Raw genomic sequence first — 17470 nt, forward strand, 5'->3', positions numbered from 1 at the left:
TAGATTTTTACTCATTTCAACTCGAATAGATGTTAGTTAAGTGTTAAATTAATTAGCCCCTTCCTCATATATATGAATATATTTAATATATTATACAGGTTTATCATACCAATCTTTTTAACTTTTTATATTAAAAAGACGTGCTTTGCACAATCTTTTATCGTTTTATGCTTATATGTTCAAATTAATTTCTTGTCATATTCTTTGTTCTTGGTTCCAAATTGAATACGAATGGTTTTCATGTCCTACATGTATTTACCATCTTCCACTAAAGAATAACCATCTCCATGATGATCTAAAAACAAAAAAATAAAAGAAATATTCACTGAATAGTTAAAAAAGATAAAAAGTTTACTTATACACATGAACTACTTCATTTTAGCCACATGGATGAATCCCGTGGCCAATCTGGACCATTCATCAGATGGGAGGACCCCTATAATGGCCATGAAAGAGAATTTATTAAATGACGTAGTTACAAATTTATGTACGCATTTTAATTTGAACAAAATTTTTTCCATCAATATAAGATGAGGAGAGGAATTCAGGGACTTATTTGGGGCTTCAAAATTATAATGTCACATCAGAATTCCCTGGGCCATGTAGCCTCCCCTGGATAAAACTAACAACTATATATTTATAATGTGTTAAATTAATAGCAATATCTTGTTGTTTTGTTGCGAATCATTAGTACTTATATGTTGTTGTTATTAAAGTAGTAATAATATAATAAAATCCTTTTTAAATTAATATTAATAGTGTAATGACATACGTCATGAACTGGATAAAGATATAAGGTAATATTATATAATTAAATTTAACTTTCATGATCTATACCAAAACCAATATCCATGGGATCAAATCCCATTGCCACCAATGGGGGGTTTAGGGGATGGGGATGGGCCACCCCGTTGAGTCGCCCTGTTAAGCAAAAGCAAAAACAAAAACAAAAAACAGTGATACTTTTTGTCTCTTTGCTGGAAAACATTATAAAAAGCATATCAATGACTGGTTTCATGACTATATATTGATTGCTTTTGGACTATTTTTGGACTTTAATAAGAAATAAAATTATAATTATAAAAGTTGAAATAAAATTAGTATTATAAAAAACTGAAATAAATAATTTAAGAATTAATTTTCCCTAAAATTTAATAAAAACTAAAAATTATAAAAGTAGTTTATTTTATCTACCTTAAATGATTTATATGTTTATAAGTTTTATAATACAAATTCTATGTTAAAAATGAAAACATGTTTATTATTTGAAAAAATCGAGTTATTATTTATATAAAAATACTAAATAAATAAAGTTTCCCAAAATCAATAAAATTTTAAAATTATAATTATAAAAATTAAATAAATAATTTAAGATTTAATTTCCACAAAAAATAATATAAATTAAAAATTATAAAAATAATTTATTGTAGCTACCTTAAATGATTTATATGTTTTATTGTATAATTATATGTTAAAAATGAAAACATTTTATTATTTAAAAGAACAGGTCTAATATTTATATAAAAATACTAAATAAATAATTTTTCTCTAAAAAAATAATAATAATTATAAAAACTGAAATAGAATGATAATTATTGTATGATGTGTACATGTTCTAGAGTCTTGGTATTTGTTGATTGTAATGTTTCTCTTCATATAACCCATTAAAGTGTGCATTTGTCATGTGTTTGTTCTTTATTCGTAAATGACTTAGCTTTAGATTTAGTGTTATTAATGTATTTATGTGATTATATGTGTTTCCTTAACATATTCAAGTGTTTTCATGTCTTTCATCCAGTATTCATATGTTTCCAAAGCATATTTGTATTTGTATCTATATCCAAATTGTCTAATATGATACCAGATATTAATACTTTGATCCTTTGCTTCTTCTCTTCCCCCTTCTTTCTCCTTAACTCTATCACTTTCCTTGCTTTTTCCTTCCCAGCCCTCTTCTTAATGCCAAGTCAGCAGTCATCTTTTCTCCTTCTTCTCTTATTTTTTAATCATCTTATTAATGATGTGATCTCATTGAATCACTCCTCCTAAAACATCTTCCTAATCTCTCCCCCCCCCCTCTCTCTCCACATCTCTTTCTTCCGCTCTCTCCCCCCTTTCTTCTATTAATTATTTTTTAACAAATGTATACACAAATCTCTTTCTTCATGTCATTACACTCATCCTCTTTCCCCCACTCTTCCCTCTCTCTCTTCTATTAATTACTTTTTAAAAAATATATACACAAATCTCTCTCTTATTACATCATTCCATTCCCTCTCTATCTTCTATCAATTATCTTTTACTAAACATAATATATCCAAAACTAATCATTATATTAAGTGGACCCGATTTACTCAAAATAAATCAATTAAGTAACTAAATTTAACATAATTGAATTAGATAAATTAGGTAACACACACACATATATATTGATTTAGTTTAAATTAGTAGTGATTGGAGCTAAAAAACAAAAGAGAAAAAAACTTTGGCATTAATAAAGACTTGCTCTATTTGTTAGTAAACATATTATCCTAGATTAATAGTATATTAATTAATTAATTAATTAATTATCTTTGATTAATCAATTATTTATTTAACTATTTTTATTAGGTAAAATACTTTTTTCGGGGGATATAACATTTACATTTTTTAATCCCTTCTGTCATCATATTGGATATCAGATAATTCCGTACATTGCACGGCCCCTAGTGATAAAGAAAGCATATGTTGAAGTTGTCAAGTTCATAGATGGGTGAGCAAATAGGTCAATATTATTTCACCCTTTGAGCAGTTTTCTGTGTATAATCTAATCCTAATTAGGGAAAAAAAATGATAAAGATAAAAGAAAAGAGTTGGCCTTATGAGGACAACATGATAATAAGAACTCAACTCAAAACAGCAAAATAAAAAAGAATCCCATGACTACGAAGTTTTAGAACCCTAGTTGCCCAGCTGCCTATGTAACTTGGTTTTCTTCAGCATGCACAATTTTTGGTTCAGGCCATCCTTTCCACAACACCCTTGTCATTTAGCCTTTCCTCGTAGCAATTTGGGTGCATCGTCTGTTTTAGTCAAGGTTTAAAATTTTGATACGTGTTGAGCCATAACGATTGATACATATCATATTGGGGGCTTTCCAATACACCCCTACAGGAAATGTTTCAGAGTCTCAACCGATTCAGAAGATGAACGGACCTTAAACCGGTCCCTCTGAACCAAATTAAAAAAACTAAAAAAAAAAAAGCTATCGATAATATTTTGAACCTTGGTTTTAGTAAACTGAGCACATCAAAGAATCCCATGTTTAAAACACAACGATAAAGTCCATGGCCTATTTTATCAAGCCAAAAAGAAATAATATTTTGAAAGTTTTCTTTTACCCAAAAAAAAACGAAAGTTTAAACATGAATTTGCCCAAAAAATAAAAAAGAAAGGGCTCAAAAAAATAAAGTGGGGAAACGAATTTAAGACAATTTCCATATGATGCCCGAAGAATTTTGTACAATCAGAATCCCTCCCCGTTGGATTTTGATGAATACTAGTTGACGTTTTTTTGGATAGATGGATACTAATTGATTGGTCGATTGGTTATCGGTTTTAGTGGCAATACATTGGTTCAAAGACTTGGTTGGCATTGTTGACCCTAAAGTTTCAAAAATAATTTTTTTTTTTTGGTCATATGTGGATGTTGAGAATTTTTTGTGAGATCCATATGTAATTTTTTAAATTTTTTTTTTATTTAAACAGTACCACATCAACAGGCATTATAATTTTATTATTTATCTAAGACAGTCTGTTATTATCTTAAAACTAGAGAATGAATCCAGGACCGTCTGTTATTATCTTAAAACTAAAGAATGAATCCGTATTAATGCGGGGTTAGTATTTTTTTTATAATTTTTATTTTGTTTAAGCAAAAAATGTCTAACTTTTTATTATTATTTTTTTTAAGATTACTTGTATTATAATATTTAGTTAATTAATTATTATCAAGGTTTTTAAAACTGAATTGGACAACGGACTGTTCAGGGGTCCGGTTCCCAGGTTGAATGGTCCGATCGTTTAAACCGAACAGGTGGCCTGTTCTGACAAAAAAATAAAAAATAAAAAAACAGTCAAAAACCGTTGTTTGGGTCAAAGGTTTCAACGGTTCAATTGCCCAGATCAGCGGTTTTTTGCCAAAAAGTGATTCTGGGGTGAAACAGAACCGATCAAGTAATCGATTTCCGTTTTTCCAGTACGACCATATGGTTCGGTCCAATTTTGAAAACATTGATTATTGTTGTTATTATTAAGTATTTAGTTAATGATTTTATTATCATAATAACTATTATAATCAAAATTTTTATTGTAAACATTTAAAGATTAATCAAAATGTAATATTCACTTAATTATTTAATTAAAGATTAATATTATTTTTAATTAGTAATAGTGATAATTATTTTTTTATATTTTTATCAATAGTCAGTATTTAATTACTGAGCGTTGTTATTATAATAGGTTTTCTAATTACAAAGAGTGAATGAGTATTGTCTAATTAAATTGAGGATGCCACGTATTTGAAGGGAGGGGAGAGAGAAATGGCATTCATACCATAAAATTATTTATATTATCCATAAAAAGCCAAGGTGACCAATCAGGTGATATTTATGATGTTATAGATGTCTTGATTGGTCAAAGCTCTTGTAATATCATTTCTTTTCAGTTTTCATGCATATTTACATTATCCAATCACGTGCATAACAGATTTATCCAAATCCAACCCATTACAACACTACCTCCACTCATCGATTTGGCCGTACGAACTCCGACCATGGTTGACATCTTTTTGAACCGCTTTCCCTACATATTCAAAGAGTACTCGATCAAGCGATAAGAACATCGTTGTGTTCAAATTTCAATTGGCGTAGCCATTGCCCATTGGCCTTGCCTAGTCATGATCACTTGCAGAATACACAGACTTGCTATAGCAGTGCAGTGGACGAATTCGTTGAGAACCGAGAAACAAGAAAGTCGAAGAACACGTGTTCATATAATCATATATAATACACCTGTTCATGGGCCGGGTAGCCCGACGGTCCGGCCGGGCTTGGTCATATAATTAGGCCCGCGGGCCTGACTTCGGGCTTAACACAGTAAGCCCGACTGTGTTTCGGGCCGGGCTCGGGATTTGTCAAAAAAGCCCGGCCCGAGCCCGGTCCGGCCCGACTCAGTATTATATATTTTATAAAATATATAATATGTATTGTATATATTATATAAAATATATAAATAATATAATATTTATTAAAATATATATTTATAATTTAATATATATATATATATATTTTATTCTTTATTTTATAATTTCAATCTATCTCTCTCTTTATTCAGCTGCTTCAACATTAATAATAATAATAATAATAATATAGGCTAAATTTCGGGCCCGGGCCCAGGCTCGGGCTTCGGGCTTTTTATGAGGACCGAGCTCGGGCCCAAATTGTAGGCCCGATGGTCAGGCCGGGCTCGGGCTTGGGCCTTAAAAAAATTTGTTAATACACAGTAAAAGCCCGGCCCGGCCCATGAACAAGTCTAATATACAAGTAAGATGATTGGACAGCCTGTACGCAGATAGCACCGGTAATTAGGCTGTGCTTGGATGGAAAGAAAAGCTAGAAACAGGAAGGAAAATGCTGGGAGAGTGGCACGTCATGTAACAAACCAAACACAGCCTTAATTAGTGTAAGAGCATGTGGTGCTATGCACGTGTGCAATCAATTATTAATCATATAGTTGATTTAACCATATAGAATGGTATATGATATTTAGATTTTAAGTTTTATGATTTATACGGAACATAAGACAACTATCCACTTTATATGCAGTTAGCAAGTTTTAAAAACCGACCATGAACTGGAATCATTTTGGCCCACCGATTTTTGGATTAACGGTTTGAATGGATAGCCTATTTTAATAAAAAATAAAAAATAATTAAAATAAAAAAAAGATCAAAATCATTAAATGGATTAAATGTGTTGACGGTTCGATTAATTAGGTTAATGGGTCATTGACCAATTCTTCAACAGTTTTTTTGTCAAGGACTAAGTTTGGGGTAAAACAAAACTAATTGCCTAGACGGTTCCCAAGCCTAACAGTCCGACCATCAGGGTCAACGGTAGTTCGAAAACATTAGTAGTAAGATTAGTATGCATCAATGTTTTCAACCCATTGTTGATTCGATTGATCAAACCATTCGAACCGTCACCTAGTCAAGATTTTGTGTCCAATTCAATCAAGACCCGACAAACTGTCAAAACCGTTGACTTGGTCAATAACCATTTGACCCATCCGGTTCAATCATTGACCTGTTCAAACCGGTCACCGGGTTGCGGGTTGCACACTCAATGTAAGCAAACTTTCAAAGGCCATAACTTTGCACTCCAATGTCCAATTGAGGTGATTTTTTTTTATTTTAGGTAACTTTTCGAGACCTATACGTCCCAAGGCGCCATAGGCACCTTGCCCCGCTATTTTCACCAAAGAAAAGAACTTTTTGCCTCAAATTGCAAATTTTAATATTTTTTATAAATAAAAATTAAATATAAAAATACATATATCTAAAACATATTTATACATTATTTATTGATAATATATATATATATATATATATATATATATATATTTATATACATATATATAATACTTAATACATATATTTGATGACATGGCACGGTCTGAACCATTCGACCCAGCCGATCAAACCATTGGTATGCATGAAAAGCAAAATTGGGGGCATGATACACAAGACAAGTATCTGGTTTATATATAGATGTTTTTATTTCATAGCCATTGGGTAAGGTTATGAAGGCATTAGAAGTAAAATTGAGGATTGTTCTAATCTTCTCTTGAGGAAGTAAGGTGTCATTTGACAAATCTTTTAGGAAGATCTTCCAACAATTCTAAGAATCAAAAGAGTGGATAAATTTTATGCCTAAATCTTCAAAAACCGAAGACTTTTTTTCTTCAAAAACCGAAGAGTATATGTGCTAAAAACAAGTGGTGAACATCTATCTAAATGGAAATACCCCTATGAAAGTATGAAATGTCATGTGGGACAAAGTGACATATTTAAGCATGCAGGAGGATATTGTGACAATCCCCCAAAAAAAACTGAATTTTGGAGTTGTCTTGGTAAGTGGCTTGATTCACGGGGGTTTTAGAAACGCATTTAAAGACTATTTAGCCGGAAAGACACAAAAGCTTCATTTGAATCTGAAGTTTTTCAAAAGTCAGTGATTTTGGTCTTTTCGGATCTTTCTTCACACATCTCAATCTTTTCAACTTTCTGTCACCAAATGATAGGGCTGTTCACAGGTCGAGTTAGGTTGGTTTACTAGCGTTTTTCCAACCGACCTGACCCGATTGATTTACCTAGAAATGAAACCGAAACCGACCCAATACTAAGTAAAACCGACCTGGTAGGTTTAAATCGGTTTGGGTCGATTTTGTGAATGATTCTCTCGGTGTGAACTGTAAAAGATTCAAGTCTAAGAAAGCAAAGGCCGGATGCCTGAAAATTAAAAATGATTTGATGGATTAAAACTGATATTTTATATATCAAAAATTTTATATATAATATGTATATTTCTGAAATAAAGCTGAAATATATATAATATCTGAAATATTATATATACAAGTCGGTTCGGCTCGATTCGATTTCGGTTTTCATGTAATATATATCTAAGTCAGTTCGGGTCGATTCGATTTCGGTTTTCACACATGAAAACCGAAACTAAACTGAACCATTAGTTTATGTTTTTTTTGTAACCCAAAACCGACCGATGCTGAAGAAAAACCGGCCAACTCGACTTGGATCAAACCGGGTTGGTCGGTTTGGGTCTTGTTATGAACAGCCCTACCAAATGGAAAAGGGTAAATTTCTGAAACTTGAACTTTAGAGTTGTCGTGGTAAGTGGCTTGATTCACGGGGCTTTTAGAAACGCATTTAAAGACTATTTAGCCGAAAAGACACAAAAGCTTCATTTGAATCTGAAGCTTTTCAAAAGTCAGTGATTTTGGTCTTTTCGGATCTTTCTTCACACATCTCAATCTTTTCAACTTTCTGTCACCAAATGATAGGGCTGTTCACAGGTCGAGTTAGGTCGGTTTACTAGCGTTTTTCCAACCGACCCGACCCGATCGATTTACCTAGAAATGAAACCAAAACCGACCCAATACCAAGTAAAACCGACCTGGTAGGTTTGAATCGGTTTGGGTCGGTCGATTTTGTGAATGATTCTCTCTGTGTGAACAGTAAAGGATTCAAGTCTAAGAAAGCAAAGGCCGGATGCCTGAAAATTAAAAATGATTTGATGGATTAAAACTGATATTTTATATATCAAAAATTTTATATATAATATGTATATTTCTGAAATAAAACTGAAATATATATAATATCTGAAATATTATATATATATATATATATAAGTCAGTTCGGCTCGATTCGATTTCGGTTTTCATGTAATATATATCTAAGTCGGTTCAATTTCGGTTTTCACACATGAAAACCGAAACTAAACTGAACCATCAGTTTATGTTTTTTTGTAACCCAAAACCGACCAATGCTGAAGAAAAACCAACCAACTCGACTTGGATCGAACCGGGTTGGTCGGTTTGGGTCTTGTTATGAACAGCCCTACCAAATGGAAAAGGGTAAATTTCTGAAACCTCCCCTGAAGTTTCTAATTGTTACTAAAACCTCCCCTGAAGCTTGGCAATTGTAATCACCTCAAACTTTCTAATATAGTTACAAGTAGACCCCTTTGGTATGAAAGTGCCCAAAATACCTACTTTTTGACCGAAATGTTTATTTCCAAATTTTCTTCATATGAATGATTAGTCCAAATCCTTCTAATCTCTTTTCTGAAATGGATTTATTTACCAATTTTGCCCTTCATACCAATCACACAAAAGTAAAACTGCAACTTCAAATTCTCTTTGTTTTTTGTTGTTTATAATAATTGCAGGAGTATTTTAGACATTTTCATGCCTCTTGCTAGAGGATTCCAATAGAGGGGGTCTACTTGCAATTGTATTGTAAAGCTCACAAAGGTAACTCCAATTAGCAAACTTCAGGAGAGGTTTCAGCAACGGCCAAAAACTTCAAAGGAGGTTTCAGCAATCAACCCACTGGAAAATTCAAGCTTACCAAAGCCCAAAAGGCCGCACTAAAAGATGAACCAAATGCCACCTAGACAGAAATCAGTAAGATTGGAATCAGATTCTATGAATGTTGTTCGTGCGCTGATTGGTGCATGGGACATCTTGTCTTGGTCACGCTAAGTTATTCTGGATAAGATCAAAGAAATTTGATAATGTTGTTCGTGAGATGAAGCTGACTGTGCCAAGGTCAACCCGAAGCCCAGACCCGGCCAATTGGAAGTGTGTGCCAAAAGATGCATGGTTCATACTTTAGTGGGAGTGGACCTCCCAAGCCCAGATCGGCGTTCAGAAATTAAGAGACGTCAATGCAAGCTTGCTGGCTAATCTAACCTAAGCTATTGAATCTATTATATCCAAAGCATCCTTCTTTTCCTTATTCCTTTCCTAGAGAGACAAGCTTCCGAATTGTTTATTCCAATCCTCGTACGTACCAAGTTCGTTCATAGAAACAGATGGCCTCACTTCTTGCAAGGCATTCTCAAAGTCCTACACCAATAGCATAACAAGCCCAGTTTATTATAATAATAAAGAATTTAAGACTGTAATCAAACAAATATCAAAATGAACGTATGCCCCAACTTCCAACTAGATTAGTATACTTAATCACCTGAAGCGTAACCGGCCTCATATCCTCCTTTCTCAGCTTTGTAATCTCCATGCCTTGTCTCAAAGCCTCCCTCAGCGGTCCCATGGATGCATCCTTCACCAAGTTTTTCATGTCTGATCCTGAATACCCTGAAATATCCAAGACAACCTAAGCTTAGAAGAAACCAAAGTATGAACATATAATTAGTATTGCAGAGAATAGGATTGGGTTTCAGCACCTTCGGTTAATTTACATATAGTATCCGTATCCTCCTTTGAAAGCATAAACAACCCATCCTTCTCCAACAGATTGCGGATAATCCAGGCTCTTGCTTCTTCATCACCAAAGGGATAATGTTGAAGAGGTGCCAAATGAAGAATTTAAAAATAGAAAGAAGAATACAATATAAAATCAGACCTGAGGAAGGGAGAGGGATATAGAGTCGCTTTGTAAGCCGCCGCCGTGCTGCTTCATCAAGCTCCTGAGGCCTATTTGTTGCTCCTACAGAATGTTAAGAGCTTACAATCTTGAACAGTATGGAGTTTGAAATAATTAAACGAATAATATTAGTAGGGGAAATGCAATGCCCACAGATTTTGAGCTATGTAGTTTTAATCTTTTCCTTCTTTTATTCAAGCTATTCATTTATTTCCAGATTATAGGGAGCAAAACTTTTGTTAATAAGCATGGTTTTCAAGGCACCAAGGCAAGGCTAGGCGACAGGGGGGCACCTAGGCATCACCTAGGCGATGAATTTTTTTAAGTGAAAATATGTATCCTATGGTAGTTCCCTAGGTTCCATAATCATATTTCCTTAATAAATATCCATAAATTTCATAAGAAAAGTATAAACTTCATGTCAAAGTAAAGAAAATCAACATATTCATGAAAAGAAAAAGAAGAAAGAAAAGAAAATTCAAAAAATATAGGGGCTGAACCCCTATTTCTGTTATAGGAAAAGAAGAAAAGAAAAGGTGGAAGAAGAAGAAGAAGAAGAAGAAATTAGTATATAAAAACACAAAATTAGTAAAGAAAAAGAAGAAAATGTGTTGATTGGACAACATTTTATGTTCTTTCTTATTGGTTCAGGTTTTGAAGTCTTTGAGGGTTCAATACAGAATTTAGCAATGTTTGTGTTGATTAAACACTAACAAATAAGAAAATAACAAAAAGAAATTAGTATATAAACACACAAAATGAATATTTTAGTTTAAAAATGTCTATTTTATAATTATAATCTCAAAAAATTAAGAATATAAAAGTTTGTTATAACACGCTATATAAAACTGCTTGGCGATTAGGCGAGGCGAGACTCCAAGGGCGCCTTGTCACCTAGGTGTCGCCTTGACAACTATGTTAACAAGGGTGAAAACTGAATTGCAGTCTTGAGAAAACTCAACCCATTTTAGTATTTTACGTTGAAACATATGGAGCCTAAAGGAAATCAGTTCATGACTGGGTTTATTTATCCACACATCAGATCATGGCTTCATGTACTAAACACTTTCAGATTCAACACAACCAAGTTGTTTATTCTAACAATACTATGGAGAATAAATGTGAGAATGATACTTCCATTTCAACATGGAAAGAGACAGCTAACACAATTTCAAAGATCAATAATCAGATAGACAGTATTGATTTATTAGCCACGGCATCACAGAAATCCTTATATTAAAGTCCAGGTTTGTCAGTTGATATTTGGCAATTGGCATAATACTACCAAATAGAACTCAAAACATGGTTCAACGATTACCAATAAGAAGAATTTGCTCATTTCCACTATCAAAGCCTTCCATTTCAATCAGGAACTGTGTTTTAAGTCGTCTACTCGATTCATGCTCACCTTCCGACTTGCGCTGTAAGGACAGATGTTATTCTCAGCATGTTGTCTTCATCAGTGACTTGATAACTCAAAAGTAACTATGCTAGATCTGTTATGTGAGCCAAAATCAAATTCAAAGCAGTAGCATGGAAGTTGGACCCAATATCCTACAGATCCCACCTAAATAGGCAAAAATGAGGAAAAAAAAAAAGATCCAACTACAAGCATCTATCCTACAGACTTTATCTTGGCTATATACCAAGGAATCTGATAGAGTGGATGAAGTTCCAGTTATCTGAATAAATCAATTTTGGCACTGAATCACTTATGCCCCCATCCCCATGAAAGGGTAAGCCTCTAGGCTCACCTCCATGCATTTGATTTATGTTTCCAATTCAATTAAGTGGCTAGACATACCTGAGATAGAAGGGAATCTATTTCATCAACAAATATCACAGCAGGCTGACGACAACTGGCAACCCCAAAAAGTGCTCTCACAAGCTTTTCACCCTCACCAATCTATGACCATCATTGAATATGTTACACACTTGGAAACAACAGAACAAGAAGCTATACAAAATAATGAGGAACATGAAAGGAAACAAGAAATTCAAACTACTGAGAGAGTTTTGCTTCCAAGTTCAGATCAATTTTGCTAAGGAGCTTGTTTGATGGTGTCAATAAGCAAGTCCTCTGACCAAACAAGGCAAGTGATGCCTTTTGACAATGACATGCAATTGCACAATTTTCCGATCATGCAAGTAATTGTTTCAGGGTGCAAAGACCTAGTAGCACCCCTCTTAACAAGGATTTGGAAGAGTTGTTACTTTAAGTGTATATTGAATCAAGATGTTTGTACTGTACTTGCCTTGACTCAAATCTGTGTCAGATAGCGCAGGAAAGAGAAAAAAGGAAAGAAAAACATGCCAACTTGCTAGTTGTCATAACAAGAAGTATAGGAAAAGAAATACATACCCACTTGCTTGTCAATGAACTAGCTGATATATAGAAAAAGGTGGCTTTAGCCTCTCCAGCAATAGCTTTCCCAATCATTGTTTTACCTGTCCCCTGATACATGAGATACACACAAGAGATACTAAAAAGAACTCAAACCAATAGTGTTGCATGTGGGTATTATACTTAAGCAGCTTAAATGCTTACTGGCGGACCAAAGAGAAGAAGACCTCTTCCTGGAGAGCGACAACCTTTGAATATGTCAGGACGTAGTAAAGGCCATATAACCATCTCTGTCACACATTTCTTAGCATGCTCCAAGCCAGCTATTATGTTACCAAGACAATGAGTTCATGTCAGAATAAAAATACTTTAAAATAAAAATGAAGTAAATAAGAAATACAGTAAATTCATGAGCATGATAAGGTTTGAAGCTTTAGGTTACCAATATCATCCCAGCGAACATTTGGATCCCGATCCATGATCTCATTGCTAACATGCTCAATAAGACGTGGCTCCAAATTTCTCAACTTCTCAGGGAGCTCCCCATCAGGGCCACATAACATTTCCAAACTATAAGAAAATATAGAAGTCACAAATATGAACATCCCAACTCTTAGAATTCAGAACCCCTTTAATGCCCTTTTACCATTCATTGAAACATGAAATGAAGAGGGTTCAGAAATCTTGACAGAAATGTAAACCAACGGAAAATAATGTAAAAGGTTTAGAAACCTTGAGACTAGAAAAACAGCACACATGTCGAGACTTTTCAAAAAAGCATCAAGTGCAGAAGAATAGAAGATTATGACATTGAAAAATGTGTCTACAATTGGTTAGATCCTTTTTTGCAAAACTAGTAAACAGAAACTAAACCAAAACCATAGGAGCAGTAATTCACATTTCAGGGAGATTAGAAGTATGGCTTTTAAATTCATTTGATTTCAAAAACGTTCAGAACAAAGTAATATGACTAACTTTATCCAAAAAAAAAAAAGTAATATGACTAACCATCTCTTTGTTGAGTCTTCTAATGCATCATCACCCTTTCCTGATACTCGTGAAGTCATGTGACCCGTGTTAGCCCCATTGGATCTAATAGGGGGAACAAAATTACTACGAATGCCACGACGTGGAAAACCACCATATCTTGCACCATATCCTCTACCCACTGAATTGTTATCACTTTGAGGGGAAACAGAACCACTTGGTGATCCCACTAAACCACGCCTTTGCCTTGCATCCATTTCCTGAAAAAGGTAAGAGAATTGCAACATTACTGATGAGAAACCATTAAATAAGCAATTGTAAAATAAAAACATATGTGCAACCTTATTAGGCAATGATGCATCAAATCCTAAATAAGCCGTGTGTCACCCCACCATGCCCCAATCCCTTTTTTACTAAGATTTTCTATACCTTGCACTGTGGGTTTTCCATTTCCTCATCTGCTCTCACAACCTCACTTCATCTACTTTGTATGTTTCCGAAGATGTTTGACCTTATTGCAGAATCCAAAAGCACCAAGAATTTTTGGGTAGTTTTTGTTAGCATGAAATCATGGATGGGATGCAATTACTCAACCATTTGAACTAAAGGCTCCAGATACAATATCTTGTTCTCTGTATGCTCTGATTTTCTGTTTTCTTACTTTGATTTTTTTGAGGGTGTTGTCCATGGATACAGAAAGCTTACTATGGGATTATTTTTCAAATCTATGGTTGATCCAAACTAAATCTATGCCTTTTATCCAATGGTAGCCAGTGACAATTCCACCCCTTTGGAGATTGTCTGTAGATTTAGAAAACTTTTCTGAACCAACTCCATAGCTTTTTTTAAGTGGAGATTGAGAGTGCCATCAGAGATTCTCCATAAATATAGAAAACTCATTCTGGATTCTTTGATCTCAATTTCACCAATAACTAATTTATCAGAACAATATACAGGCCCTCTGTTGTGTTTCTTTTTTCAAATTTTCATTGTTGGTTCCCAAGCATTTATACTTCCGTTTGTGATCATACTTAAAGCTTGACCATGGAAACCATGCATTTATACTTTTGTTTGTGATCATGGCGTTTAAAGCAGAGAGAGATAGCATGTTTGCCAGGAAAAAACGTACATGTTTCTTTATCCACCTACATACATCTATCTGTACTGCAGCCAATAACAACAAGAAAGAAAAGAACTACATTCACAAGTGGAATCAAGCAGGACCTGGGGGCCAAGGCACCCCCCAAGGGTAGTTTCCTCTTTCCTAGTTCTACCCTTGACCATATTAATGGAAATGTATGAGAATGTGCATCTATGCATGAGCCTGTCAATAGAGAAAAACTACTTTTAGGAGAAAAATGATTACCAATTTTGCTCTTGCAGTTACAAACCCAGTGCCTGGAACATCTGCATTAGCATCTTCATTGGTTGGTGGAGATTTTGTAGGTTCAAGCTTAGGGCTGCTAATATCCACATAAGCACGTTTTGTTGACAAACTAACATGAAGTTTTTCTTCCTCCTCAACATGCGAAATTGTAGAGAAGCCCGTGCCCTTAGGATAGTTCTGATTGCAGGAATTTGATTTTTCTAATATAATGCATTCCTCCGAGTTGTTACTTCTCAAGTTGAGTGTGTTCTTATTTGAAATATTATTTGTCCTCAAGACCTTTCCACCATAGAGGGATGTTAGCTTTGCCTGTGTCACACCTTTTGGAGTCTTAGAACTCAACTTGTCATTCTGCCTATCCGGTTGACCCAATGAGGGTAAATTTGGCCCTTCCCCAATGCTGCTACTTTGGAGAGTGACTGAATGGCTGTTATCTGATGCATGAGGAATCTGTGATTGCTGGTTACAGAGAAAGTTATACTTCAAATGTCAAATATAATAATGTCCATCATTATAATAATGACATTATGGATCCAATTAGAATGAAAGCAGATCTATTTATATTTTAGGCACATTGGTGTTTTGGCATGTTAAAAGATTACATCAAGTACTAGGTTACTAGCAATCACAATTCTCATTTTAAATTTTTCTTATTTTGTGGAAATATAATCTCCAGCAACATTGTAATTTCATACTTTATTTTTAATGAAAAATCCACAAATTTTGAAAAGGAATGGTAAAGAAAGGGAAAAAAAATGTGACGGAATTGATCAACTAAAACGCATGATATTCATTTAAATAAGCCCAAAAGATTCATAGTAAACAAATGATATATCTGAAGTTAGGGAAAGAAACAAGTAAATAGATTATTGAGAGAAGAGTTTGTAAAGTGCAAAAGTACTCACAACATCAATCTCTTTGACAAGCAAAAGGAACTGGAGAAATGGTGTCTTTCACCATTTAAAGATAAACAAGTAAATGACAGACACTAAAACCAAAAGCACTCCTTACCGATGCATAAGCAACACTCCCCTTGGATTTATGAAGGAAAGCACGGAAGTATTTTGAATTCTTAACCTTATCAATGTCAGCATCCCCTCTCTTCACAAAGATGCAACCAGGATCTTTTTTTGCCTGTTCAAATGCCAGGCTGAATTGAAAAGCAACACAAATCAACAACATTGCACAAGCTAGAGTATAAATTAAGAAATCATTAAAAAGAACAAAAGAAAAAAAAATAAACCGCAAAATTCCCTTCAACTTAAATAACGCTGATGAGAATTGAACATTTAAAAAACCATTTTAGGGTCTTTAGCACTACTGTACATTCTTTGGATGTCAATTGTTCATTAAAAAACTAAAATAAAATGATTACTACAAGCCCCAACTCCAGTTAGAGTAGACAAGATTCCTATCAATGTTCAGCTAGTAGAATAGACGATAGTAGTTACTAATACTCCGAATTTTCGTCTATCGGATTTAAAAGGTTATAACAATCAAACAAAAAGTAAAAGAAACAAAGAGACCAAAACCCATCACGTCTTTGTTCGTAAGAGGTGAAATAAGAATTGAAAGGTGAAGCATCAGAATAAAGTACCGGTCGGATTCGGGAGCGAGAGATCGACGAGCGGAATCGATCTTAGAAGAGATCTCAGACCGTATGGGATGGATGAAGGCTTCATCGACGTGATTGTGAGAACGGGAATCGAGGAAGCCGAGGAGGCGGAGTCCTAGGATTTGGGCGGTCAGGAAATCCTTTCTTTCGAGTGCCAAATCGGCGCCGAACAGTAGAGAGTGTAGCCTCTTCAGGTTCTCATCCACTTCTTTCCTCCAGCACTGCTTATGCTCCCTTCCATTTTCCTCCATTTCGTTGGCATTGAGACCGAGACCGAGACCGAGAGTCAGAGAGTGTACGCGCGGGCGCAGCGCGGAGTTGCTTCTTTTGTTCCCGGCGTTCCCGCCATTTTGAGTCACGTACGACTTCGGACGTAACCACCCCGGTTTGGCTGAGCTTCGGCTTTGAGCCCTGAGCGGTAGGATGCAAACGGATCAAATCGGATCCGAATCGGGGCATATCCGGATCCGATTATATCCAATCAGACATCATGAGCGTGGATTTGAATCCGAATCCATTAAGGATATCATATATATATGATTCGAAAATTTTTATTAATTATTAAAAAAACATAAACAAATATGTCTTTTTATAACAAATAAATATTATAAAAGTATAAAAATATAATATAAATATATTTATAGAAAAATAAATAATACATATATATATGATTGAATTGGATCGGATTAAATTTGATCCTGTTTTTAATCGCATCCCGTTATCCAATCTGAAAATCTGAAAGGAAATATTCGAATCCAATAAAATAGGATCAGATATCGGTTCCATTTGCACCACTACATTTGGGAGGGTTTTCCCGCAATGACTTCTAGCGTTGCAAGATAGAATGATAGACCCCACTCAAAAAGACAGGAAGTTGTGTACGGTGAAAATCCCATAAAAAACAATACATGG

The 17470-nt window shown here is 34.4% G+C and overlaps 1 protein-coding gene across 1 annotated transcript; it reads right to left on the reverse strand.

Moving 5' to 3' along the window:
* Positions 1-9226: 9226 nt before the first annotated feature.
* LOC104592907 (P-loop containing nucleoside triphosphate hydrolases superfamily protein) lies at positions 9227-16932 on the reverse strand. Its single transcript, XM_010252448.3, has 13 exons — positions 16541-16932; positions 15955-16093; positions 14923-15402; positions 13578-13816; positions 13012-13139; positions 12774-12892; positions 12588-12680; positions 12030-12131; positions 11544-11646; positions 10205-10288; positions 10026-10121; positions 9809-9936; positions 9227-9687 (listed from the first exon to the last, which is right to left on the reverse strand). The coding sequence occupies exons 1-13, from the start codon at positions 16807-16809 to the stop codon at positions 9586-9588; spliced, it is 2082 nt and encodes a 693-aa protein (XP_010250750.1). The 5' UTR covers positions 16810-16932; the 3' UTR covers positions 9227-9585.
* Between the last annotated feature and the right edge of the window lie 538 nt (positions 16933-17470).

The sequence above is a fragment of the Nelumbo nucifera genome, chromosome 3, assembly GCF_055504915.1.
Source record: "Nelumbo nucifera cultivar China Antique chromosome 3, China Antique-T2T, whole genome shotgun sequence".
NCBI lineage: Eukaryota > Viridiplantae > Streptophyta > Magnoliopsida > Proteales > Nelumbonaceae > Nelumbo > Nelumbo nucifera.

What these genes read in the sequence shown, in the direction of transcription:
- LOC104592907 (XM_010252448.3), bottom strand. Translation starts at nt 16,809, where the DNA reads ATGGAGGAAAATGGAAGGGAGCATAAGCAGTGCTGGAGGAAAGAAGTG. An exon ending in TAACTGCAAGAGCAAAATTG is followed by an intron (nt 13,817 to 14,922) that starts GTAATCATTTTT and finishes TACCTTTTTCAG; the next exon opens with GAAATGGATGCAAGGCAAAG. An exon ending in TATATGTAAATTAACCGAAG is followed by an intron (nt 9,937 to 10,025) that starts GTGCTGAAACCC and finishes TGGATATTTCAG; the next exon opens with GGTATTCAGGATCAGACATG.